Below are 26,853 nucleotides of genomic sequence, written 5' to 3'. Positions count from 1 at the left end.
GGATTGATCATAGTTAAAGCTGTTGTCAACGTAAATTATAAAATTGAGGTTAAGCTTATTGAGTCTATATCCAGGACTTGCAATTTGTTTTCATATGTTTGAAATAATGTTTAGGAGCCTAACATTTTTCAAATAATAGATTCTTTTTGAAAAAAAGAAATTTTGGAACTTAAATTGTAAAGGTACGTAACCCTTCTCAAAGTGTATTCTTTTAAATAATTGTGTTATTCCCCTTAAGGACATACATTTAAAAAATATCAACATCCCATAGAAACTTTTATTTTAATATCACCCTAATATAAATCTGTAAGCCAACTAGTAAGAAGAAACCTATGCGATTATATGTATTTATATTCACAATGTTCTCGCTCCATTCCCTTCATCAATCTGTTTTGTTGTGAATGGAACCGAAGCTTTCGCTTCTTTACTTACCATCAGTACTATAAATATACTATCCTCCCCCCCCCCCCCCCAAGCTTAAAAAGACTTACTCTACATTGTCCTTTGACAAAGAACTTTATAGACAACTAAGAGTAAATCCACATTTTATTTTGTATGGTTGAAAAAACTCGTTTTGATCTTACGTTATATTTTCCCATCCACCCTCTCCTCCTTTTGGTCATCTATTTGTTGTTAACCCCGTACAAGTGACACCATCCTTACATCTGTCCAATCATTGTTACCTACTTAATAACATTCACTTTCGGTTTTCCTTTTTAATAAGTACCAGAGTTTCTTCCAGGTATCTCCCCCCCCCCCGAACGAAATGTAATTTGTATAGAAAATATATACTTTTTACAGTGTCCGCCCCCCCCCCTCCCCCCCCCCCCCCCACCCCCGAAAGTTGCAAGTGCAAATTGCAACTAAAACGGGTGGCCCACTTTTTGAAAATTAAGTACAGTCCTATAGTCCTATATTTATAGAGTTAGTTAACTACACGTGACAAGCTCAGTAAATATTGTGAATCCTACAAATCCCATTTAAAAAAAATAGATTCTAGATAGATCTAGATCTTTATTACATTCCCATGCACTTTATAAAAGTAATTATTAACAGCCTAATTTTTTTTCTTTTCTGTGAATAATGTATTTTGATTAACTTCAGCATAAAAACCAAAACTAGCAACGCCCAACGCTAACAAAAAAAAAAGCTTGAGTGATCCTGTGATTCAAAATGGTCACATGCGACATGCCCTGGTCAGCAGTGGTTTGAACTGTTTTTCACCTGTCTCTCTATCAACGTAACAGCGGTGTTATCAATCAAACATTTCTCCCATGACTCATGCTGACCCGCAGCCAATCAGATCCCACGGTTCGCCAGATACGTTTCGCACACTCCGCGAAGTGTATTTAGACCGACCGCAGCACCTCGCCGTGTTTCACAGCAGACGGTTCGCCAGTCGTGTAGTTTGCTATGTTTACGAATGTATGGATTTTTTTTAGCAGTTGTGTTTTAAATAAACCCTGATCACTTCTCAACTCTGGATATCAAGCTTCGGTTGATTCTTCAGTCGTCGTTTTCAAACACAGGAGGTCATCAACTCTGAATCAACAGGTTTTGGACACTGACTGTCACATCGCCGGTGTTGGCCTCGCTAACCGCTCTTCGCTGTAGTCAGCTGTTTTTTTTTTCCTTTCTTTATTGTTGCTGTGGGGATTTACGACTAGTGGGATAGCACCGTGGGAATCTTCGTTGTGTATGAGTTCTGTAGCTTGCGCTTTGTGATCCCTTCACTGTGTAGCTGAACTGTGCATTTGTTTTAATAGGATTATACTAGATCTATACGAAACGTACGATTATTAACTAAAAATAAACTTATTTGGATTTGGAACATTGTGGAAAAACAGCTTAAGAATATAATTGTCATAAAATCGATTAATTAATCAAAACAACAAGTGAACACCACAACCACAGGTTGCTGTCGTTAATGAATCGCTCGCCTTCATCCCGTGTGGTCATCTAAAATGCCTCCCCACACGCCGATGATGGATCATAACACGAACTTACTTCCCGACTCAGAGACCAACAGTCTGGCTGGTCAGAGATCGCCAATCCATCAGCCGACCTCGAAAGTGAAGTGTGTCCTAGTGGGCGATGGGGCCGTCGGCAAGACTAGCTTGATCGTTAGCTACACCACCAATGGCTACCCCACAGAATACATGCCCACTGCCTTCGACGATTATTCTGGTAATTATACGTTTTCTCATTAGTTTGACAAGTTTAGGTCTTTAAAAAAAGTAACAAAAAAATCTATCCAAGATAAGCCTGTAGGTATCTTTGTTTATTTAATCATCATCATCACTCACTAAACCCTGTACACTGTACATGTATTAAAATCAATGTATGCTATCAAATAAATAGGACCTAATATTTTCCTTGTAGGTGGGGCGATTATTGATCTTGCATTTAATTAAATAGGTTATACAGACTAGGCTCATTCATTTAGGTCGGCCTGGGAAAATAACTGGTGTTGGTCTAGCTCATGCGTTTTGCTGACATAAGCCCTACACAAGTCGCTTATTGTATCACTAAAGTGATATGTAATGGCTGTATAGATATTGAATGATAAGTAGGCATAGCAATTTTCATTAATTTTGCTTAGTTTGACTATCGCTGGTTCAGGTAGTAAGAAGATAGTGTGTCACTTTGCTGACTCACCACCTATTGCATATGATTCACCGAGGCATCCATTGTAACCGGTTTAAAAATAACTACTGATCACCCATTAACCTATATCCAGTCACATTGTTTGACCAATCGGCTGATGTAGCAAAAACCACGTGACACTAGTCTCATCTGTCATTCCAGCCAATTATAGAAACACCATCATGATAAGACTCGGTCGGGCTTACATTAGTGTGAAAGTGTTACAGTGCGATACCGTATGTCAGGCTACTAGGGGATTGGTTGTTTGGTGCAAACTACCAACTTTTCTTTCAATACTAAATCAGAAATCTGACAATTCTCCTAGACTCTTTAACACTTTTCAATATCAGCCCCCCCCCCCCCGTTTAAAAAACAATTGAAAGAATCCCCTTGCGTGCTATGGTCTAGGGTAGTTAAGTCATCTAACAATTACTTTGTATACATTTGTCTTATTTTGTCACTTTCTATGTCGTCTACCGTGATCACCGAAGTAGCCTACTAAAGAGTTGTTTTGTGTTTCTGATCATATACAAATGTAGAAGCAGAGCTCTATTAGTACATTAGCTGTTTCTATCAACAGACTTTGATCTCATCAGTCTTTGATCTCATATGAATGTAGACACTTAATACACGTTTTCTTTTTAACTTTCAGTTGTGGTCACTGTAGATAATAAGCCTGTACAGTTACAACTATGTGATACTGCTGGACAGGTAAGCTCTTGACCTTTACAATGTACAAGTGGTTGTTGACCTACCTAGATATTCAAATGGGAAAAGACATGCCTTTTTTTTCTTTTTCTGGCCAGATTTTCTAGCAATTTAAGCCAAAAATAATATCTTGATCAATTTATTTTAACATACACGGAGTTTAACGACATACATATCAGTATTTTAATTATAAGTTGATAACATTTCTGTTGTGTATATTGGAGCTCTGCTGATAGCAGTTTAGGTTCTTATTTAATTTCACAATTAATAATCTTTTCTGAGTACTGCATCTGATCTTACCCTACTCTTCAGTGTCGCGCTAGTACTACCTACTACAATTTCTCAAATATCTGTTTAATAATGACATTTAAACTCTTACCATTACCACCTATCCCTGGTTTTGTTAGCTCTGGCAATATCTCATGTTAGACACTGTTTAACTTTAGTCCGTGTATTAAACACATAAAGAAAACGCATCTACCAATTAAAGAACAGAAAATAGCCCTTATTTATTCACTTAAGGACAAGAAAATATTCCATATCAGCATACTTAAGAGCATGCCTGTTTTGTTGTCGGTCCTTAAGCAAGCGATACCTGTTGGCTATTTGTAACTTATCAATGACGGGTCACGTTTTGTTATGAAGTAGTCAGATAAGATTATATTATTTTAAAAAAAACGATTTTCCCATGGAGTTTAGACACTTAATCTCCAAACACGAGTGTTTTTTGTGGTGTGTACCAAGTAGCTACACCCCCACTGGGCCCTTTGACGCGAGACCCGGCTTTATCGTCATTGATATTACGAGCAGGCTAGCGAGGGTTAAGGAACAATGAGTGGTGGGGAGGGGCGGTGCGATTCAAACCATGTTTTATAACTCGGCTATTTATGATTATTTCATGTCTTGTATTAAGTTAACGGAATTAGGAGAATTGTCGTGAATAAATATTATGTAATTTATTTTATGTAACCCGTTTATCTACACATCCAGTGGCCTGAAAATAGCATATATCACGTGATAATAATACCCCCCCCCCCCCTCCCTCCCATCTACCGTCTGGTGCGGGGTGGGCTCACTTGGAGATACAAATCTGATACATAGTGTGTAAATCAATACCAGAAAGCCTGGCTGTATTGCTTGTTTGAGACAATCTTCTCCTGACATCTCATTCTCCAACCACTTGTCTATTTTTAATAACAGTAATTCAAAGCCGATTGTAAATTGTCGTCTGCTGGAAGGCTTAACTCTTATTATCTGAATTTTTTTTGTTTTTTTTTCTTTTTTCTAAAAAAAATATTGAGTTACAAGCCAAACAAACCTATGGGCGTGACCTGTTTTGATAAAGTCTGCTAATATGTGAATGTATGTGACGCTCGCATGCGATGTCATAATTCTCGTTAGTATTTTATTTATTCTGAATGTTTATGTTCAGACTATCTGCAGACAGGCGTAGCTTTTACAATTAGATTTATTACTTTTTAAAAAATATAATGGCACCGGTTTGTACGAGGTCTCTGGTTGCATGTTACCCACGTCAGATGTTTTTAAAAATCGACTTTAAAAAATACAATATTCTTTTATTCTTTTAAAAATGTTGTGCTAATTTAGTTGAACAATGATAGTTGTATCTGATTAGGATAAATGTCACTTAGTTTGACGCGGGGAGTACGTGCACTGATAACTTGGAGGGTGAGGAATCCGTGGTACAGGTCAGCACATTGAGACAGTTTAATTGCGTCTTGATGACCGCATGTCTCATCTGGTCAACGCGGGGTCAGAAAACTACCCCGGGGCTAGCTAGCTCCTGAAAGATTCCCCCCCCCCGCCTGAGTGCCTAATCCCCCCTTATTGGTGGTCACTGGAGCGTTACAGTTTGGAGCTTTGTTGTAGGTGGCCTGTGGAAGATTTAGGTTTAATATTGTCCGGGTTGTCAAGGCAACTGTCGTATTTTCTTTTCTTCGTCCTTTGACGAGCAGCCATTGTGGTGTCCCCGCGGAGTGACTAATATCTCACGTTGGCTTGAGGGTGTTTCAATGAAGATTACTTCAATAAGTCAAACGTCCCCTATGGGGTAGTCGCTTTCTGAATTATTCACCAGTTCCAAAATTGTAATGTATTGTTTTCATGTTAAAGCCCGCACAGCGGTCTTGTTCTATTACAGACTTTTGGATACGTTTGTAAAAGTTTTCGTATGTTCAATTTAGGACCTTTTGTTTGTTCGGCACGAACCTCCAACCTATCATTGTGCGTCCACCTGGTTTCTGGCCTTTTCTTCATTGTGTGGTCAGTTGTTGGTAGACCACTTGTAGTGACCAGTGTAAGACCGTGTCAAGTGTTTCACTATGGTTTACTACCGCCATGTCGTGCCTACCACACAATTAGCCTGGTCAGTCGTTGGTAGACCACACAGTTAGCCTACCGTTTATATATTGCGTGGTAACCACAGTTCACTGTTTTGAAAGCGTTCATTTGAAACGCTCGGCTGAAACTAAACAAAAAAGTGGCACTTGTGTGACAATACTGAAACCTTAATGAACATTACATAATGTACATTTGACTCCGTGCCACATGCATTAACAATAGGCTATGTCTCCTAATGTCCACTCTAATATGTCAGCTGTTGTCGGTTTTCTTTTTCTTCTAAACACATTCACTTGTCATGGCTCACAATTTACTACATGCGATTGACTTTTTATGATTCCCCCCACCCACACACACACTTTTTTCTAGCACTCTCCCCACCATACACACATGGACAGCTTATTCCCGAGAATTATTATGATGCTGCGTATGTTATGTCTGACAGCGTTTAAAATTAAAAATATTACGTCTAGTATACTAAGTTTCTCGCCCATGTACACAATGTAAATATTGTGATGTCGCTGACGTGTAAATGTCAACAACATTCGCAATATTTTATGCCAAAAACATTCACAAAATATATGTCAAAAAAATCATAAAATATATGTCAAAACATTCACAAAATATGTCAAAAACATTCAAAAATATATGTAAAAAAATGCAAAATATTGTATGTCAAAAACAATCAAAATATTTTATGTCAAAAGCATTCACATTATTACATGTGAAACACTTACACTAAAACCATATAGCCTATATCATAGGAAGGGAATAACATTGTTAAGTATAGCGTGATATCCGTACAATTAATGTAACTAGTTACATCGTTAAAACAGCACATAAGTGTGCTATACAGAATCTGACCCTCTGTTTTCACGTTTAGAGTGTAAATGTGTTGTTGGAGGGTAGATGGTCATTCATGAAGAACAGACTATGAACACATGTCCAGTGATTAAAACAACTATTTTAAACTGTTTATTTTTTTTTTTTGGTCGGCTGTAAATAGGATGCAGGTGTTTGTTTGCATGTGGATGTACTCTGGTCATTAGTTGGGCCCGCGCTGCGAGAATTTGTTGTGGACAAGTGACCACGTTTGTCGCTGGACTTGGAATGTCGACCTGTACCTTCGACTCGTGACCGTGGTTTGCGCTAAAATGTTAAGGCCTAATGTATGTGTCCCTGGTTGCTGTGACTCTTTACTGCGAATGCCCTATTTTGTTGTGAATTGTTACTGCGAACTTACGCCCTCTGTTTCTCTGACTTCTTACGGTGAATATAAGCCCATAGTTCATGTGATTCCTTACTGTGAACATATGCCACACCCCCCCCCCCCAGTGTTAATGTGACTTTTCACTGTGAACATATGCCCCCAGTTGATGTGATTCCTTACTGTGAACATATCCCCCCCCCCCATAGTTATTATGACTTCTCACTGTGAACATATGCCCCCAGTTGATGTGATTCCTTACTGTGAACATATGCCCCAAGTTGATGCGATTCCCTACTGTGAACATATTTCCCCCCCCCCCAGTTAATATGACTTCTCACTGTGAACATATGCCCCAGTTTATGTGATTCCTTACTGTGAACATATCCCCCCCCCCGCCCCAAGTTAATGTGACTTATCACTGTGAACATGTGCACCCAGTTTATGTGATTCCTTACTTTGAACATATACCCCCCCCCCCCCCCCCAGTTAATGTGACTTCTCACTGTGAACATGTGCACCCAGTTTATGTGATTCGTTACCGTGAACATAACCCCCCCCCCCCCCAGTTAATGTGACTTCTCACTGTGAACATGTGCACCCAGTTTATGTGATTCGTTACCGTGAACATAACCCCCCCCCCCCCAGTTAATGTGACTTCTCACTGTGAACATATGCCCCCCCCCCCCCCAGTTAATGTGACTTGTCACTGTGAACATATGCCCCCCCCCCAGTTAATGTGACTTGTCACTGTGAACATATGCCCCCCCCCCCAGTTAATGTGACTTGTCACTGTGAACATATGCCCCCCCCCCCCCCCCCCAGTTAATGTGACTTGTCACTGTGAACATATGCCCCCCCCCCAGTTAATGTGACTTGTCACTGTGAACATATGCCCCCCCCAGTTAATGTGACTTGTCACTGTGAACATATGCCCCCCCCCAGTTAATGTGACTTGTCACTGTGAACATAACCCCCCCCCCTCCCCCAGTTAATGTGACTTCTCACTGTGAACATGTGCACCCAGTTTATGTGATTCGTTACCGTGAACATAACCCCCCCCCCCCCCAGTTAATGTGACTTCTCACTGTGAACATGTGCACCCAGTTTATGTGATTCGTTACCGTGAACATAACCCCCCCCCCCCAGTTAATGTGACTTCTTACTGTGAACATATGCCCCAAGTTGATGCGATTCCCTACTGTGAACATATTTCCCCCCCCCCCCCCCCCCAGTTAATATGACTTCTCACTGTGAACATATGCCCCAGTTTATGTGATTCCTTACTGTGAACATATCCCCCCCCCCCGCCCCAAGTTAATGTGACTTATCACTGTGAACATGTGCACCCAGTTTATGTGATTCGTTACTGTGAACATATCCCCCCCCCCCCATTTAATGTGACTTCTCACTATGAACATATGCCCCAAGTTGATGTGATTCCTTACTGTGAACATATGTCTCCGCCCCCATTTAATGTGACTTATCACTGTGAACATATGCCCCCAGTTTATGTGATTCCTTACTTTGAACATATACCCCCCCCCCAGTTAATGTGACTTCTCACTGTGAACATGTGCACCCAGTTTATGTGATTCGTTACCGTGAACATAACCCCCCCCCCCCAGTTAATGTGACTTCTCACTGTGAACATATGCCCCCCCCCCAGTTAATGTGACTTGTCACTGTGAACATATGCCCCCCCCCCCCCAGTTAATGTGACTTGTCACTGTGAACATATGCCCCCCCCCCCCCAGTTAATGTGACTTGTCACTGTGAACATATGCCCCCCCCCCCCCAGTTAATGTGACTTGTCACTGTGAACATATGCCCCCCCCCAGTTAATGTGACTTGTCACTGTGAACATATGCCCCCCCCCCCCAGTTAATGTGACTTGTCACTGTGAACATATGCCCCCCCCAGTTAATGTGACTTGTCACTGTGAACATAACCCCCCCCCCCCAGTTAATGTGACTTCTCACTGTGAACATGTGCACCCAGTTTATGTGATTCGTTACCGTGAACATAACCCCCCCCCCCAGTTAATGTGACTTCTCACTGTGAACATATGCCCCCCCCCCCCCCCCCCAGTTAATGTGACTTCTCACTGTGAACATGTGCACCCAGTTTATGTGATTCGTTACCGTGAACATAACCCCCCCCCCCCCCCCACCATAGTTAATGTGACTTCTCACTGTGAACATATGCCCCCCCCCCCCCCCCAGTTAATGTGACTTCTCACTGTGAACATGTGCACCCAGTTTATGTGATTCGTTACCGTGAACATAACCCCCCCCCCCCCCCCCCCCCACCATAGTTAATGTGACTTCTCACTGTGAACATGCCCCACGGTTGCTGGCGACCCCGTCGGGATATTTTTATCACCGTAAAATACTTGAATGTCCAGCAGGTTAGCCCAGGGTCAGCTGCCTGCACATCAACTGGTGCTGGCCTACATGGACAAAATAGGAAGTGTTTCCTGGCTGTAAATAGCTGGGCTGCCCGGGGACCGTGTGTCAACAGTGTATTGACGAGAAAAACTGTTGGACTCAGGGATGGGGGCGACGCCGGCTTTGTTTGTTTTCAAGCGAGCAAAGCCGCCCCGTGAAGTGAAAAGATGTCAGGGGATTCTAAAGTCAGACACCAGGAGATGTCTGGTTTAACACTGGGGATTCTAAAGTCAGACACCATGTCTGGTTTAACACTGGGGATTCTAAAGTCAGACACCATGTCTGGTTTAACACTGGGGATTGTAAAGTCAGACACTATGTCTGGTTTAACACTGGGGATTCTAAAGTCAGACACCATGTCTGGTTTAACACTGGGGATTCTAAAGTCAGACACTACGAGATGTCTGGTTTAACACTGGGGATTCTAAAGTCAGACACCATGTCTGGTTTAACACTGGGGATTCTAAAGTCAGACACCATGTCTGGTTTAACACTGGGGATTCTAAAGTCAGACACCACATGATGTCTGGTTTAACACTGGGAATTTTAAAGTCAGACACCATGTCTGGTTTAACACTGGGGATTCTAAGATGTATACCGCGAGATAGTTTAACAAACACTGGGGAGGAGTCCGCCACCATGAGTTGTTTTGCTGTTAGCGTTGAACTGAATGCTATGTGAACAGTATTCAGTTTCAGTGTTAAGTTAAAATGAAGTCATTCCCAGTTTTTTAAAGCGTGTGATATGTCAAGGTCAAGTGTAGTATCGGGGTTATTCCTAATGTATGAGTTAGGTATGATTTTCAGTTCAAATGTGACGTAAATTGTGTCGTAGTACACAGTCGTCACCATTCAACGCATGCGTGACGACAGTACGACGCTTCACATCATAGTTGAGACGAAAATAGCCGACAAAATCCCCAATGCAACTAGTTGAACATTGCACCACTTGGCGACTAAGTATTACAAATTCCTTTACGGCTATGGGCGGAGAATTCTTTCTTTGGTGTCAAGTATCGAAACTAAGAATTCCAATTAAAAAAAACCCAACTTTGCCCATTAAACAGGACGGTGGTGTGAACACACGCCCTTTGACCTGATCCGGCATCTATCATATTGTTTTAACTGACGGTGCTCTGCGGGCGGTGTGTATCGACCGGTCGCTATTTTTAAACTGCCAGTTTTTCATGTTTGTATAATTTAACAATGAGTCATTGCGTCCATGTTCATGCTTAAAATCACAGCCGGTATTTCTTCTAGTTATGGGGTTTATATACGTGTATAAGTTTTAAACGTGTGATATTTTAAAATAAATTGGTACTATAGCATCGCTCTTTTAGAATATCATGTGCTTAGGCATTAATTTGAATGTCATCGGTTTTTCAATAACCCTTCCGGTCACTCCCTTGACCCAGCTGACCTCTCCCCCTCCCCCCCCCCCGACATCAGAGCCAAATAGGTTTTGAAGGGTCGAATAGTTTTTCTGCGTTCTTCGTTAGCCAGCTACTGTTCACGTCAAATTAACACAATTTCTATATAGGGACAGCTGCTGCGCGTCATGGATCTTTCTCATAAGGGCAGAACATTTCTCAACATTTGTAAAACTCAGGCGGTTTTACAAGTTTTTCATTTTAAGTTTTAACTGTCTCCTGAACACAAACACACACACACCCTATGTCTGTCACAACCTCACCCCTCCCCCTTAGAACTTGACCTTCTGGCTTCCCATCCCCTAATCGCCAGCCATCTTTATAAATCCGACTTAACGCGGATTCGTTTAAAATGAAAAATGGCGGCTTTAATAATAAATGAGGAAACGGATATCCCTCATGTCACAGTGACAGTGCTTGCTTCCCTTGGATGTCTCTGTAAATACAGACATCTGTCTATATGTTCAGCCAAAGTCTGCTGCAGTGTATGAGTGTAGCCACAACCTGCCATCGCGAATACCTGTGGCAGTAGCCCGAATCTGCCATCGAATACATGTAGCGACAGTGGATAAGTGTAGCTTCTGTCTTCTGTAGTGGCTATGAGTAGCCGTCAACCCCAAATCAACTATCGTAAATACGTGTAGCCAGTAGCCACAATATACCATCGTTAATACGTGTAGCCAGTAGCCATAACCTGCCATCGTGAGTACTTGTAGCCAGTAGCCAGAACCTGCTATCCTGAATACGTGTAGCCAGTAATCAGAACATACCTTCGTGAATACGTGTAGCCAGTAGCCACAATCTACCATCGTGAATACGTGTAGCCATAACTTGCTACCGTGGCCTTGACGACACATCAATTGTGCCGCTGGAACAATGCTGCTGTTGAATTATTGAAGTCCGTCAATTATCACTGAGTCATGGAAACCTTGGACTGAATAACTAGACAATGGTAGTCAAAACAATTCTAAGAATGGAATCTTGTAGGAGGTTGGTTTTTAAAACAGTACAAATCATGACGCCTCTTTTAACGTTCAATATTGGTAGCCCATTATACATTGTGTTTATGGTCTACCAGGAACAATATTTGATCAAAGGCACATTTTAGAAGGATTTTTTGAAATGTGTTAAAATAGAATATTTTACTTTAAAGCAATGTGTTTAACAATGACAGCCAACCCTTGTTCAAAACGCGTTCTATAAACTAAAACATATAAAATATACACAAGTATATAAGCTGACTCCCTGAAACCCTTTCAATTAGTTACAATGATGCATTTATTATGACAACAAACGCCACGGCCAGACGGATGTGACGAAAGTGGAGCGGAAACACCTGGCTCTGATTTGCATGTCCGTGGAGAAATCTAAAACAGGAGACTACACGTGGAAACAATGGACATCCATTTCTACAATGGGACGTCAAGACACGCAAGTCATTAACCTTTTGGCGCATCACGTACAAGAAGTATGCAAGAATGTGAACCTTCGTGAATGCGCACACCCCGCCGCTGGTATGGCACGAATCTTAAAGTTGCCGTGAATGCGGGCTTTATTAATTGCACTGGGTGCCGGATTCATCATGGGATCCCGATGCCATGCGTGTTTCAGGGGTCATGCCCCCCCCCCCCCCCAACACGTCCCACGTGGTTGAAGGGTTAAGACCATGTTTAAGGACCTGTTTAACTTAATTAAACGAACAAATGGCAAGTTTAACTTTAATTTAACCGAGTTTAAAATTTTGAAAGATTTTTTTTATTTTTGTTTTTAATTTATAATTGACATTTTATAAGTTTAAAGCAACGTATTAAAAAGGCAACATTCAAACATAAACCCCATGATTTCAAAAAACCCCAACCCCTGAGGAGAGGGAAGATTGGTATGCGAGACCTTACTGCACTACACGCTGCCGTTATCTCACCGAAACAAATCGCTGGTGCAGTTTCATTTCTCAGCGCTATCTGCGCGAGGGTCGTGTCTCGGCGTGATCGGTTTCTCGTGACCTGTGTTAGCTGTGTCACGATTGTGGCAGCTACGTGACAGGTCGATAAAACAATTTAGCCTGGTGCCAGTACGCTAATGGCAGCGACAGGCGTACTGTCGCTGGGTATAACTGGACGTGACGAATGGTCACGCTGTTGGTATATCGATGATGAAATCACATGGCCTCTGGTCTATGAACTGACTTGTAAAATACATCTATCCTAGAATTAGACTTTAATAACACCGTGCAATACACTAGCATTTTCCACTAGGACTTACAGGGAACCCCATACTTGACCCTCATCTGACTGCGAGCTAGATTTGGTTGAGGTGTCCGGTTTAAAAATAAAACAACACTGGTCAGTGTTTGCGGTAGAAGGAATGTGGTGTTTGTCCTGACCTTGAATTGCCAGCCGCAACGAGGAGAGTGTGAGGGCAGCCAAGAGATCTCGTGGACGAGGACAATCCTTTATATGCCATTCGTGACGTTTTAGGGCACCAAACTGAGACCAAATTGACAGATTGCTTGCGTCTCACTTTTTCTCTCTAAAATCTCAATAGAAAAAAAATAATGTTTACATTGCCTTGAAAAAAAAATAATCTGACACATACCTAGACAACAGTTTTGTATTCATGCGTCTTATATGTTCTATGTTTTAGTTGTATGGATATTTTATTTAAATGTCCATGGATTGATAACTTTAAAAAAAAAACCACTATAATAATATTACGTTGCGGGGAAGAAAGGGTTATTACTTTTTAATTCATCAATTATTTAGATAAAAAAACAGGCCAACATATGGCATATTGGCAATCTTTGAATTTTTTAGCTGTTTTAAAGTAAAACATATTACCTTGACAGAAAGTAATGACGCGTGTCACCACACTTGTATAATATTTTATGCCCGAATTCTCTTGAAATTTTAGTGTCGGATTGTAAACATTTTTAAAGGGGGCGTGGTCCATATCGTAGCGTTCACTCCAGGTGTTGGTTAGGTCCTCTAGCATTCTTGTGCATTCAGAGTGCACATTTTTTACGTAACTCAAGAGTTTTACATATCATTTGTCAGTCCGGAATGAAACGGTTGTCATGAAGAACGCGAGGGGGTGATGGGGTTTGGAGAGTGGAAATTAGGAGGTTAAAGGGCGTGTCAGACATTTACAAAAAATAAACTACTGGTTGTTGGTGATTCTCCTTTCACTCTCCTGTTTGGACGTAATATTTACGTAGGTAAAGTGACCACATGCCACATGAAGTAGCCAATTGATACATCTCAGGTAGCCAATTGATGCATCTCATGTAGGTCCAAGCACGGGAGTAGGTTGAGGAGATGAGGTGTAGTTGACGACCGTGAACGACTTGAAGCATGGAATCGTGGTCACGTTTTCAAGTGCCTTCCTACTGTACCGCTCAACGCTCTAGTCGTGTCAATGGATACGTGTGAGTGCTTGAGTGTACAAGTAAACTTGACCACGAGAGGCAGACCGTTGCCCACATTGCCGCTAATGACCGAAACTGTGGTCGAGTGCCATCACGCAACAAGGGCCGCACTGACACTGGCTAGTGTTCGGTGATTGAGTTGAGATAGATGCGACAGTATAACGTCATCAACTTCAGCGATCGTCTACACTTGCGTGTTTCACAATTTTCTACTAATTAAAAAAAAACCACGCCCTGAATAATAAATGGTTCAAATATTATCAAATAAAAATCAATGAATCTGACATCTGCGTGTTCACCACTTACATGAGCACTGAAAGCCAGCCTACACACAGATACAACAATAAATGGATTCCGGTCAGCTCACATAAACGCATCGATTTATGTTGGCATGCAGGCTTCTAGTTGAACTATCGTCAATAAACAAACGCTACTGTCAGTGTATTTAAAGTACAGTCGTCGATTATTAATATTCATTGGCCGAATTGGTTTACTTGGTCATAAGCAAATGACAAATCAATCACGATTAACGAAGGGCGGTGATATATTTCTGCTATCGACATAGGCTTTCCTCCTGTCTTAAATTGACATCTTAAAAGCGGAACCGGATGTTGTGTCAGCCCCATCCCATAAAAACAGTGTTTGAACTTTGAGATGTCGCGTCAGGCCGTTGTATAGAATTTCTTGCATCCTGTTGATGTTCTCCATCTTAAACTTCTGTATGCCTTGGCCACATATAGGTTCTGCACATCTTCTCCTATTTATGTTTACTTTATTAAAGTTCATGTAAACCACATCTATCATAGCCTAGGTTGAGGCTATATTTATAAAATATTCGTATCTCAGCCCATCATGCTACCAAACCCACGGAAGCTGGAATAAGGAAAAAAAAATCCAATATCTCTAGAGACAGATGTAATAACTTTACTTAACATCTAGCGGTATTTGTCTTGTAACCGTGCTTAAGGCCACCACAAAATCGAATTCGCTTCTTTTTTTTTTTTCAACGTGTACATTAACTCAATTTTGTATGAATTACTCTCGACATCGCTAAAAAGAGAGAACCTTTCAATCAATAACTCTAACTGCGTCATACTAACACCGCATTCATGCTGAGTTATGCATTGGCCCATAAGTAAATCTGCTACTTAGTGAGACCAGCGAAATCTGGATCCCCCCCCCCCTCCCAGACTAATGGTTTAGGCGTACCACGCTGCGAATATACATATCTTATTTTTAGTGTTAGGTTTGATGTTATGTTTAGTCTACAGTTTCAGCCAACATTTCCTTTTATGGTAGTGGGTGTACATGTATGTGTACAACAGTTGCTCCGAAAACACATCACTCATAATTCTCCTAAAACACAGGTGTGAAATACTGTATTCAGGTGCGACAAATCTTGGTCAAACCAACCCTCGCGGATTAACTTAGTAGTCAACACGTTTCGACCTTGCCCTTGGTTCATTGTTTACCCCTGGTCACATGACAGAAGATTATCAACAGAGGCGTGAATTCGGATATAGTCGATGTTTAAAATAATTTTGGTACTTTACTGTTGAGCGTGAAACTGTGAAAAGACGTGAACTTTGTCAGTTGGATGCTTGGTCTCAGAAAATATCCGGCGCTAAAACCTTACCCTAACCTTTAATTAAGACTATACTTTACGTTTGGAACTTGAGTAGAAATTCCCTTAAATCATAAACTCCCCTGGCATATTAGATTCGCTAATTAGATCTTAAGGTTGTTACTAACAGAAATTCCAGAGTAGCCTTGAACTTTAACCCATCAAATCTTGCTAGGAAACACCGATGTATTTTTGTACCTGGACCCCACCTTATTTGTGTGCCTGGCTTCCGGTACGTTTGGGTGCGCAGTCGATTGATTTCTATTTGATCGATGCAACACATGGTCGCTTAAAAGTCGTTCAGAAATCCAATGTTTAACTCCCAGAACTCGATCTTGTTTTTAACACCTAGTACTGGATCTTCGGCAAGCCTAATATGAACAAGAACCCAATACGCTCTAAAAGTTTGACCAAAAGTTAAGAAAAAAAAGTTATTTTATAGCTACCTTCATAGACTAATTTAAGTGACCTGACAAATCGTCTACTACTACTACTAGTAAACAAAAACTAAAAAAAAAAAACAACTATCTAAAACAGTGGTTCTTAACCTTTTGGGGGTACCGAACCAACCCAGTTTCTTTATCGTGAATAATCTTGAGTCAGCTGTTCGCCTTGAACTACACCGAACCACTATGACTGACTCATCGAACCCCCTGGGCATTCAATTGACCCCAGGTTAAGAACCACTGATCTATTATATGTTTATTATTACTGACACCTCTATCGGAGTTTGGATATCTTAACTTCAAAAATGTGACAAATGAGTAAAATAGACTGACTTCAGGGGGAAATATGAAATAGCGTTAATGCGATTATGATTGGGCCCCCGGACAAGTGCCCAATAAGCCCATGGGGTAAGACGGGCCCGATCAGCTGTTTTGACAGCTTGACGCCATCATCCTTCGAACGTCAACACATAAGTGACGTACACACAGGGGGAGACTACTCAAGCCTCTGTTTTTAATGCTTTCTTTTAAAACATAATCTTCTTAGAATGCGTGTGTGTATTGACTTTTTAAAAAAGTATTGTTGGATGTCAACAAAAGATCGACATCAGTGCTAAAAATAGCTGTATAGGAAGATTTGGTTTATGATAGTAACTCAATATTTACACAAGGGGGCGCTGTGTTGGCTTAATTTTCCAAAATGTCGCGTTCGGCCCGTGACTGTCGTATGTTTACTTCATCTGATAATCTCCACCAAGTAGGTTAACAGTGCGAATGAATTTCTAAAAATAGAGTCAAATGCTATTACTATTGGAATGATCGCACCCGCTTTAAGTATGCACCCATGAAAGGTAGCACATGTATTATGTATGATAGATGAATGCCGCTTGCAATACACCCCTACATCCTCTTCACCCCCCCCCCCCCTCCGGCGCTAATGCATTGGACCGATTAACCAAATTTAGCGAACTACACATTTGATGTATTGAAGTATGGATAGCGTTTTAATGCTACTGTGGTAACTTATCAAGTGTGTATAGGATGGGTGACAGCCTGTTGATACTGGCGTGGTATCGTGTCTAGTGTGTGTTGTATGACTAGGGTAGAGCTTTATTAATGGTGTAGTACTAGCATATTAAAGAGTTGTATGGGCAGGATGATGTAGTATTGCGTGGTATGTCTAGGATAGACCTTTAGTACTTTAATGCTGTGTTCTATGTCTAGTATAAACCTTTGATGATGTAGTACTTTCATATTAAAGCGTTGTATGTGCAGAATGATGTAGTATTACGTCGTATGTCTAGGATATAACTTCATTAATGTTGTAGTACTAGCAAATTGTTGTATGTGCAGAAAGATGTAGTGTTGCGTGGTATGTCTAGAATTCATTAGTACTATAGTGCTGTGTTGTATGTCTAGGATAAACCTTTAATGCTGTGGTACTTTAATATAAAAGTATTGTATTACCATAATAATGTATTTCTACGATAGACCTTTAGTACTGTAGTACTGTGTCAACGATAGACCTTTAATTCTGTAGTGCTGTGTTGTATGTCTACGATAGACCTTTAGTGCTGTGTTGTATGTATACGATAGACCTTTAGTACTGTGTTGTATGTCTACGATAGACCTTTAGTGCTGTGTTGTATGTCTACGATAGACCTTTAGTGCTGTAGTGCTGTGTTGTATGTCTACGATAGACCTTTAGTGCTGTGTTGTATGTCTACGATAGACCTTTAGTGCTGTGTTGTATGTCTACGATAGACCTTTAGTGCTGTGTTGTATGTCTACGATAGACCTTTAGTGCAGTAGTGCTATCTTATTTAAGACGTGGACGTAAGTCACAGGTATGCGTGAATGGTGGAACATGAATGAACCGATGCCGTCATTAACATCGATCCCACTCTGGTTTCATTCTCACCTTTTAGATTTGCATAAAACTTTTTCTCCGAGTCGATCCTAAGCTCACACAAGCCACCTATTTTTAGCCACGGGAAGTAATAACATTTTCTTGGGAGCGTATTTATGAACATTTTATCAGCGGGGTTACATTTTACTAACAAATGTCTTATTTAAATATGTTGACGAGCGTGCTCGGTGCAGAGACAAGCGAGGCGGATTCTGTGTCTGTCGTATAGGAATGCGGGAGGGGCTGGCTTAACTCAATTTTATAATACCTTTTTAATGAGGTAAACGTCGCAGATATGTTGATTAACTTGAAATAGATACGACACAATGTAAACAATAGGAGTGTGTATCGTAGTGGGATTTTCTTTTTCCTATCCACCTAATGTGAATGAGTTGCTTGAGTAGTTTATGGAGTGGTTCCCCTGTGGCCAAGAAATCGATACTATTATTCTCCTATAATACAATGGCCGCAATGTGCGAAAGATAATGACATGTCAAGAAGTCATCATCTTAAAAGAAAACAAAAAATCAGACAATACATTTTTAATTATTTTTTTTTAAAGTAAATTTAGCGTATTGGAAATTAAATTATTTCCCACGGTATTTTTTTTTTTTTATGATGGCCTAGTCATCGATGCGGTATTTATGGGCTTCAAGACAAGAACCGTAACCTGCCGTGTTAGGTGTTTGTTGACCCGGATACCGTCCGCATTCCTCTTGTCTCTTCAACTCAACACTACTTCCACCTACTTGTTCGTCGCTCACCTACATACAGGGTAGCCTAAAGACACGAGGATGTGCACTCGTGTACCTCGTCTCAGGCTCGGGGCGCTGTAAAATATGCTGTTACTATTTTTACCACTGGGGAATATGCTTTAGCAATCAGCGTGTATGAAAAACACAGACGCGTTAGCATATCATCAAAATAAAAACAGACTAAAGCACTTGACACTCAACGAAAAAAAAATTACTAATTGATAAAACATGAATTTCACTTTGTGCTTAAAGCGAATTTAAACATTTTTGAATCAGTTTAGATGGAAATACTCATCATTACATTTGTATATGATTTTTTGTGATTTAACTTATGACCAAAAAACAATACCCACGTACAAAGATACAGTCAGTTATGCCAATTTCTGTTAGCTGGCAATATAGTTCACATGGACAAATTAGCTTGGACCCTATGCTTTGTAGAGAGCCAAAACAAAATAGTTAGTGAGGATGGAAGGGTTCAATATCAGCTGGCACAAGTTCCCGCATCAATTCACAGAACTTGTACATAAACATGTTCTAAAACTTCAACAGGTTGTAAGCTAAACTGCTGTTGCTGGCACAAAAGTTTGTTGCTCTCATGTGCCAGGTTGCACTTGCATGTTTATCTAACATCACTCTACTGCACTAGCCATGGACCTGCTGTTAAGTGTGGATATAAATAGATATGCCACCCTCCCCCTACACCCAATATAAATAGATGTCTGCTGTTTACTCCCCCCCCCCCAACCTTACACCCATCCATCCGATATACATATATGTCTGCATATCTCATCTCCCCACCTACCCCCCCACCCCCCACCTTTTACTTTTAATGCATCCATTCCATGCTACTACACTGTTACTTTCATTAGGTAGATATTTTACTCATCAGAGAGTATCATTAATTAGTTTCCATGCTGTCGACATCATTAATATGTCATCACAAAGCTTTTAAAAAGAAGACTCACTTTAAGCATAACATTTATTAATTTGATGAAAAACCTTTTACAATTTATCTTCTGTTATAATGTTTATATTTTTAATTAAATTAAAATGTTAGAGGTGATAAAATTTTTACACACGTCATGGAGTTATCGTTTTTTGTTAATTAATTTTTTTATGGCTGGGTTACTACGAGGCTGTGTTGGATTCTTCCTTTCATAGCCAGCATGAATGTGCTGCGCTACACTAGAGGGCTTAGGGCTGACATTGTGGAATGGGGTAAACCCACTGTGACAGTTTTATATCCCAATAATTTAGTCATGGTTGGAATTTCCCATTCAAATGTTATTCAATAACCTGTGACTCATTCATGTATTCCTTATATGTGCTGTGTTGATTTTGAAAGTTAAAATATGTTTTAAGTGAGAATAACTATCTTTAACAAAGTTATATACCATGTTGTTATGTTTTAATGGTCTTAAATTTCCTAATTATGAACTTATAAAAGGCCATAGATGGTTGTCTAGATGGTTTTAGTTATTCTAATTGTGAACTAACTTATTTTTTTCTCTTTCTTTCCATTGTAGGATGACTTTGATGCTATCCGTCCACTCTGCTACCCCAACACAGACATTTTTCTCCTATGCTTCAGTGTGGTGTCCCCCACATCTTTCAACAACATCTTTGAAAAATGGGTCCCGGAAATCAAGAAACATTCACCCAAAGTGCCCATGCTGCTTATCGGGACCCAGTGTGACCTTCGCAACGACGTCAAAATTTTAATCGAACTTGCCTCCTACAAGGAGAAACCGGTCTCTGAAAGTGATGCCATCCGATTGGCTCACGACATTGGGGCAGTCCATTACGTGGAGTGCTCCGCCCTGACCCAGAAGAACCTGAAGGATGTGTTTGACCAGGCCATCCTGGCATCTCTGAACTACATACCAGATTTAAGTCATTCCAAGGAGTTTAGGAGATCCTACCGTAAGAAGTACAGCGTCAATGAGAGGCAGAGCGCAAGTCTCAAGAAGGCTGGGTGGAAAAAGTTCTGTTGTTTTTTGTGATTTCCTGGAGGCACCGTACCCAACGCTGTAACTTATTAAAGGTAAAGCCTTTGCTCTAGTGTGTTGGATACTATAATAAACATTTGTCTAGTGTATTGAATACTGTATAGAACATTGGTTTAGTGTCTTTAATACTGTGCAAAACATTGGTCTAGTGTGGTGGATACTGTACAGAACATTGGTCTAGTGTGTTGGATACTGTGCAGAACATTGGTCTAGTGTGTTGGATACTGTACAAAAATGAACCTTTGGTCCAGTTTTTGCTGCTGAGAACCTGCTATTAAGTCCAGCCATGCAGTACATATGTGGACATCAGTTAGACTGGACATCAGTTAGACTGGACATCAGTTAGACGTTAGTATTATTTGTGGAAATGGTGGGCAGTTATAGGTGTTAAATTAGGCGTGTAAACTGTTAAGACTGTAACATACAAAGTGTGACGTCTATGATGTCTTTAACATATCTGACAGATGTCTATGACTTAGTGTCAGCTACACATGATGATGGCTGACAAATGATGTATGTCAGTGCCACAACTTTAGTCTTATCCATTGTATATAAGAAAATCATGCCACTTGCGAAGTGTGTACTATTTGCTTTTCAAAATACAGATAACGGTTTATCTAAAACAGACATGTTCACAACAATTTTATTGCATTCTGAGAATGTTGCTTGTTTTAAAAATTATCTCTTGATTTATTTTAAAGAAAAGTTTTGCTTCAAATGTAAATAGTTTTTAAATGTATCATATCAAAGTTTGTTTTATGAGAACTTGATTAGTTTGACATGTTAGTATTAGCCACGAAGCTCCTCATTTGTCATGAAAGTACAAACTTTTTATCAAATCATTTGGATGAATAAGGAAAGCTTATCCTATTTTAGTATTTTTTAAACACGTTTTTAAATTGTATAAAGCTTTTTTAAAAGGGAAATTCAAAAATAACTTGAGCCAACTTGACTGTTTTGCTGTTTCTTAAAGTACTCATATTCCAGCTGTACTTTGAAGACTTGTTAACCATTAAGGAACATGTATGATAGTAGTACTTAATGTTACATCTGCTGCTTATGGCGGTGTTGTATAATTTCAACAACTAGCTCGTCTACACTGTTTAACCAGCTCAAAAGAAAACTATGGCTCCCGGTATTATTTTTCTTTTAGTGATAGCGATCTTAAGATTAAAGCAAAGTCTAGCTGGAAGTGAAACAGTTCATGTAATGAATACATCTAAATAGCTTCAAGAAATGAATCCCTTGGTGTAAAATATTCTTGTGGGTGTTAAGTACTGGATTGAATCCAGACAGGTCACTGTCACGGATCAGCGACCACAGGAAGTTTTCACAGGTAAAGCGAAGCTAGGATTATGTAGGAGACAGCTGATGAGTCATAATCCAGCAGAATAAATGTAGGGATAATGTGTGATTAAGTTCAACCATACAACCCGTTGGTAGTTTCTTTCAACCAAGTATTAGCGGCAGTTTAGCCAGTTTTTTAAAAGCCTCCCCCACAGCCTGAGTGTGTTTGGGAAATGTGTGCTTAGTATAATGGGAGGGAGGGGGTGGAGTAATAGTTAACAAATATGTGCTTAGTCTGGTTAATTTTTGGTACAAGTGTTCAATTATTTATCTACCCTCTCCCATCCCACACAAAGGAGGTTGAAACTTAAACATTTTTGATCGGTATCTAATGCGTGTAATTCTGCTTTTATATCTAAAAATTAACTTTAATAATTTAAAAATATTTTATTTTTATTTATTGTACAAGTAGTATTATCCTAATAAACTAAAATTTAATTGTAAATTTCAAGCACTAAATTTATAATCAAAGATATATTTGAAATTGTTTTTTTTTTTGCTTATATTTATTTTACATTGTGAAAGTGTTACATTTTTTGTGAATTAAAAAAAAAAATTATGAAAGTCTTGTATTTAATTGTAAGAAATCTTCTGTCTCCATAACTGGCTGGGATATGACAATAGACACTGTAAAATTGTACACTAATTAATGTTTTTCTAAGATAATTGCATTGGCTGATGTTTATGTTCAGTGGCAGTCTTGTCTTCCTTTCTATTTAACATTGTAATGAACTTATATTGTGCCTTATATTATAAATTGTTTATTGTTTTTTATAATTTTCCTTTTAAATCTTTAAGTTTTAAGCTTAGTAATAAAAAATATTAAAATGTTTAAAATTTTGATATGCTGCTGTATGAAGATAAGCCTGGTGTATTGCATGTTAGGTTACCTGCTTATGTAAAGAGATAGATTAAATGGTTGGTTTTTTTTACTAACAGCTATCTCAGGTATGCTAACACTAAAGAAAAACACCTTTAGATTCTCAGCTTGTATACTTTAAAATATGAAATCTTTAACCCAGGCATTTTTTATCATTGAAAAAAGGAGAGTTAATACAGTGCTATTTTTAGATTTTTTTTGCACTAGGTTTACCTGGAGTGTGTAATTTTTGGGTTAATCATATCAGTAGCCTATAATATATTTCATTTTAATCCTTGTAATGCTTTTAGCTGTCGCTCTTTAATTCCCATATTTATAAAACACATGGCTTTTTTTCCTCCGGTAAAGTAATTTGCTACTGAACAGTTTAAAAATATTACTGTCTGTTCTTAGCTATATTGGAAAAATGTACATAGTCTGAACTAGGTTATATGATGAGATAAGAGTGGGTTGAGTTGAAATTGCAACCAATTTTAAAGAAATATCAATTTAAGTTTTTAACTAGGATTCCCAACATTAACAGCTGTTTATTTTTAGGATAGTTTTATTTCTTGTGTAGGAATGATAAAATGATAGAAATTTGTTTGATTATATTAAACAACCCTGCTTAAGTCATATCTCATAATAGTTTTACACATTGTGTTTTTGTGAGAAGGTTCTTTAAACCAAATACATAACTTAAAGTCTACTCTACCCGTATGGCTGTGTTATTGTAACACAGTTCTACAAACCCAGTTAACTGCCAACAAGTGTGCATGAGTCAATCAGCCTGGGGGGTTATTGCCTTATTGATTTGACCTGCTGGGGACAACACTGGGATGTGGGGGGATTGGGGAGGTCTGGCGTGTTGCACTGGTCTCAGAAATTATAAATCACATTATAGTCTGGGTGGTAGGGGATTGAATGAGGCTGTACCATTCAGCTGGGTTTGAACCATTCAAAATGCACATTCACCCAAAGCCTTTGATGTGAAGTGATAATAGCTAGCATTGTGGGTGGTGCTGCCCGTTGTGAATGTTTTAAAGATTTAATTGGTGTTAATTAAAACCCAATCAGTTGATCTAAGAAAAACATCAGTCTGAATTATTTTAGAGATTGGTGACTATAAGGGAACATAAGGCAATGATTTCATAACATAACCCCAGGGCTTTTATAATTGACTAATTGTAGAACACATTGTAGGAATAAAGCTATTTAAGATTCCAGTTCTAACACTAGTAGGTTACTGGTACTTAATTTCATCCTTCATATCTATTTTCTTACTTGAACATTTTATCAATGTGTGGGTTATTTCTTTGTTTTTAGATTTATAATATCCTTCTTGTAAAATTAAATTTGATATGTACTTTGGACATTGCATTTTGTAAATGTCTCTTAGTATTCCTTTTATCAGGGTTTTTTCCCCTCATAGTAGTCATTGGTTTGTAGTTTCACCTAATTGGCCAAGTTTTGGATTTCAGTTAATACCCCTTTTTAAGTGTGTGGTATAGTTTTAGAATTTAAATTCCCTTGTCCCTTTAGCATCTCTGTTAACTGCATTGTCCTCTTATTCATCCTCTCCTTTTGTTACTCTGTCTTAGAAGGTTTGAAAAATCTCCCCCAAACACACTTGAGTGATTTTTATTGAAAACTTTCCTAAATTACATGGTTTGAAGTTTACAAAACGTTTTTAATTAGTGTACAGGGTTTATTTTGTGTACAAAAAAAAATTTTCTAAAGCATTTTTTATGTTTTATTATTGTGTACATGACACCTGAATCAAGGTTTTATTTTAATCAGTAATATACCTACTGGTCTTTCTTCATCTGTGTCCCATAAGTGCTTTCATCAAAGATGACATGACTGTGTGACGTGTACAAAGCTGGAGGTGGTATTTTGTTCTCACTCAGACATAATAACAAAACACATATATCACTTTGAATTTGTTTCAAATAGGGCTGGGAAGTAGGTCACCAACCAGTTCTTTGGCTCAATAAAACATGCATGAACCATAGAACTGGTTAGTGACCTACTTACCAGCCCCATTGTAATTAAAAATCAATATTTTAAGTTTCTTGCTAATTTTTTTTTAGTTTTAAAATTGATGGTTAAAATAAATAAGATTATGTGCTGTGTGAATCAAATTGTTATGAGTAAAATAATGACTAAAAATTGTTGATAAAATATTACATTCTTGACATTATTGTAGTGATATATTTTTTTTATCTTTCAAAGATGTCACATTACCTGTGGTATCTATATATTTGTAGCTAAAACAAATTGAAAGATGAGTTTGTTAGTGATATATTGTAATAAAGCAAATACTTATATTTGGGTCTTTCGGTCTACTATGTACTTAATTACCAGCCCAGATTTTTTTTAAAGTCTATGCACTTTCTTATCACATGATTGATTCTACTTGATTGTAACAATTGCATAGTCATCTATCAGTCCTCCACATTTGGCATGATTCACTGTAAATTTATCTGGCCTTGTACATATTGGACCCCACGTGACGGTGACGTCACGGGAGTCGTCAGGAGTCAGCTGCACTGATAACGCGCATTCAGCTGATAAGTAAAGATGTCATTTCTTAATTAAAACATTGATTTGAATCTGATGTTGCTTCGATCATGAACAAAATAAAACATGTTATTTGAACAATGCAAATACAGGCGTCTGTTTTTCTTCTGTATTTTGTGTTAGGCCTAGATTCTAGGTTTTTATTTTGTGTTATTAAATCTATGGTATAGAGACGTCGAAAGTCCACAAAACTGAGAATAACAAGCGGTTTATAAAAAGTCGTTTGGGTAAAAAATTACATTAAGGCTATAGTCTACGTTAAATAAAACAAAAATGAAGATAGAAATACAATATATTTTATTCATTTCATTAATTTACATAAAGCAGTCAATGCGATTAAGATTTAAGTAGGCTTACATATTTTTTTCCTTCCCATTATTGATTATATCAATACTCTACCTGCTTAGTGGTTTCATATATTTTTATTGGTTTGAGTTAAAGATTTCTTCTGAATGGGACGTGAACAAGGACTTGGGTGGTACCAGCTTTGGCTGACTTGTGTGTGACCTTTGTCCTCTCAGAAACCCGATCTCGGTCGACAGGTTAAGGGAGGGTGTTGTCAGATTAGCTCAAGTTTTAGATTGATACTTGGGATAATCCCAATCTGGGAGGTGTGCGTGTGTGTGATCACACCTCAGCTGAAGGACCGTCTAGTCGTGACCAGGTGAGGCAGGGCCTACCTTGGCCCGACCCCGGGACTCTTGTGAAATGACGCTCTACCACTCTGTATGTAAACAGTGAAGGTGACTCGGTCCGCACCAAGCCCTCAAACAGTCGCCACTGATTCATCCTGCTACACACGGGGGCCATCATGGTGGCCTGCTGTAAGCAGTCAGTCAAGCGTGACAGGAAGTTTCTGCCTGTGTGTGTAGAGGGGGGGGGGGGAGGGTCAGACTGTGCCTGTTGATAAATAAAAAACGAAACGACATTGAAACTCCCACCGTTCTTCAACTCTCGGAGGCGTGAATGTAACATAATGAACCGGTACATGCGTGTAGAAATCACGGCGACAGGGGAATTAACTCTAATTATCTTTCTATTTTTAACTTTCGGGTTTTTAAATTCTTAATATATTAAGTAAGGCGTGTAAGCA

The 26,853-nt window shown here is 39.2% G+C and overlaps 1 protein-coding gene across 1 annotated transcript; it reads left to right on the top strand.

Annotated features, from left to right (window-relative positions):
* The first annotated feature begins 1,357 nt into the window (after positions 1–1,357).
* LOC131944912 (cell division control protein 42 homolog) lies at positions 1,358–25,841 on the top strand. The gene is made up of 3 exons (XM_059305795.1): positions 1,358–2,187; positions 3,299–3,357; positions 20,489–25,841. Exons 1-3 carry the CDS (start codon positions 1,965–1,967, stop codon positions 20,963–20,965), a joined length of 759 nt encoding a protein of 252 aa, XP_059161778.1. The 5' UTR covers positions 1,358–1,964; the 3' UTR covers positions 20,966–25,841.
* Positions 25,842–26,853: the final 1,012 nt, after the last annotated feature.

Source organism: Physella acuta, unplaced genomic scaffold (assembly GCF_028476545.2).
Source record: "Physella acuta isolate Inbredline_101_S28 unplaced genomic scaffold, ASM2847654v3 ptg000515l, whole genome shotgun sequence".
Taxonomy (NCBI): Eukaryota; Metazoa; Mollusca; class Gastropoda; family Physidae; genus Physella; species Physella acuta.
This window is presented reverse-complemented; position numbering and strand designations above follow the sequence as displayed.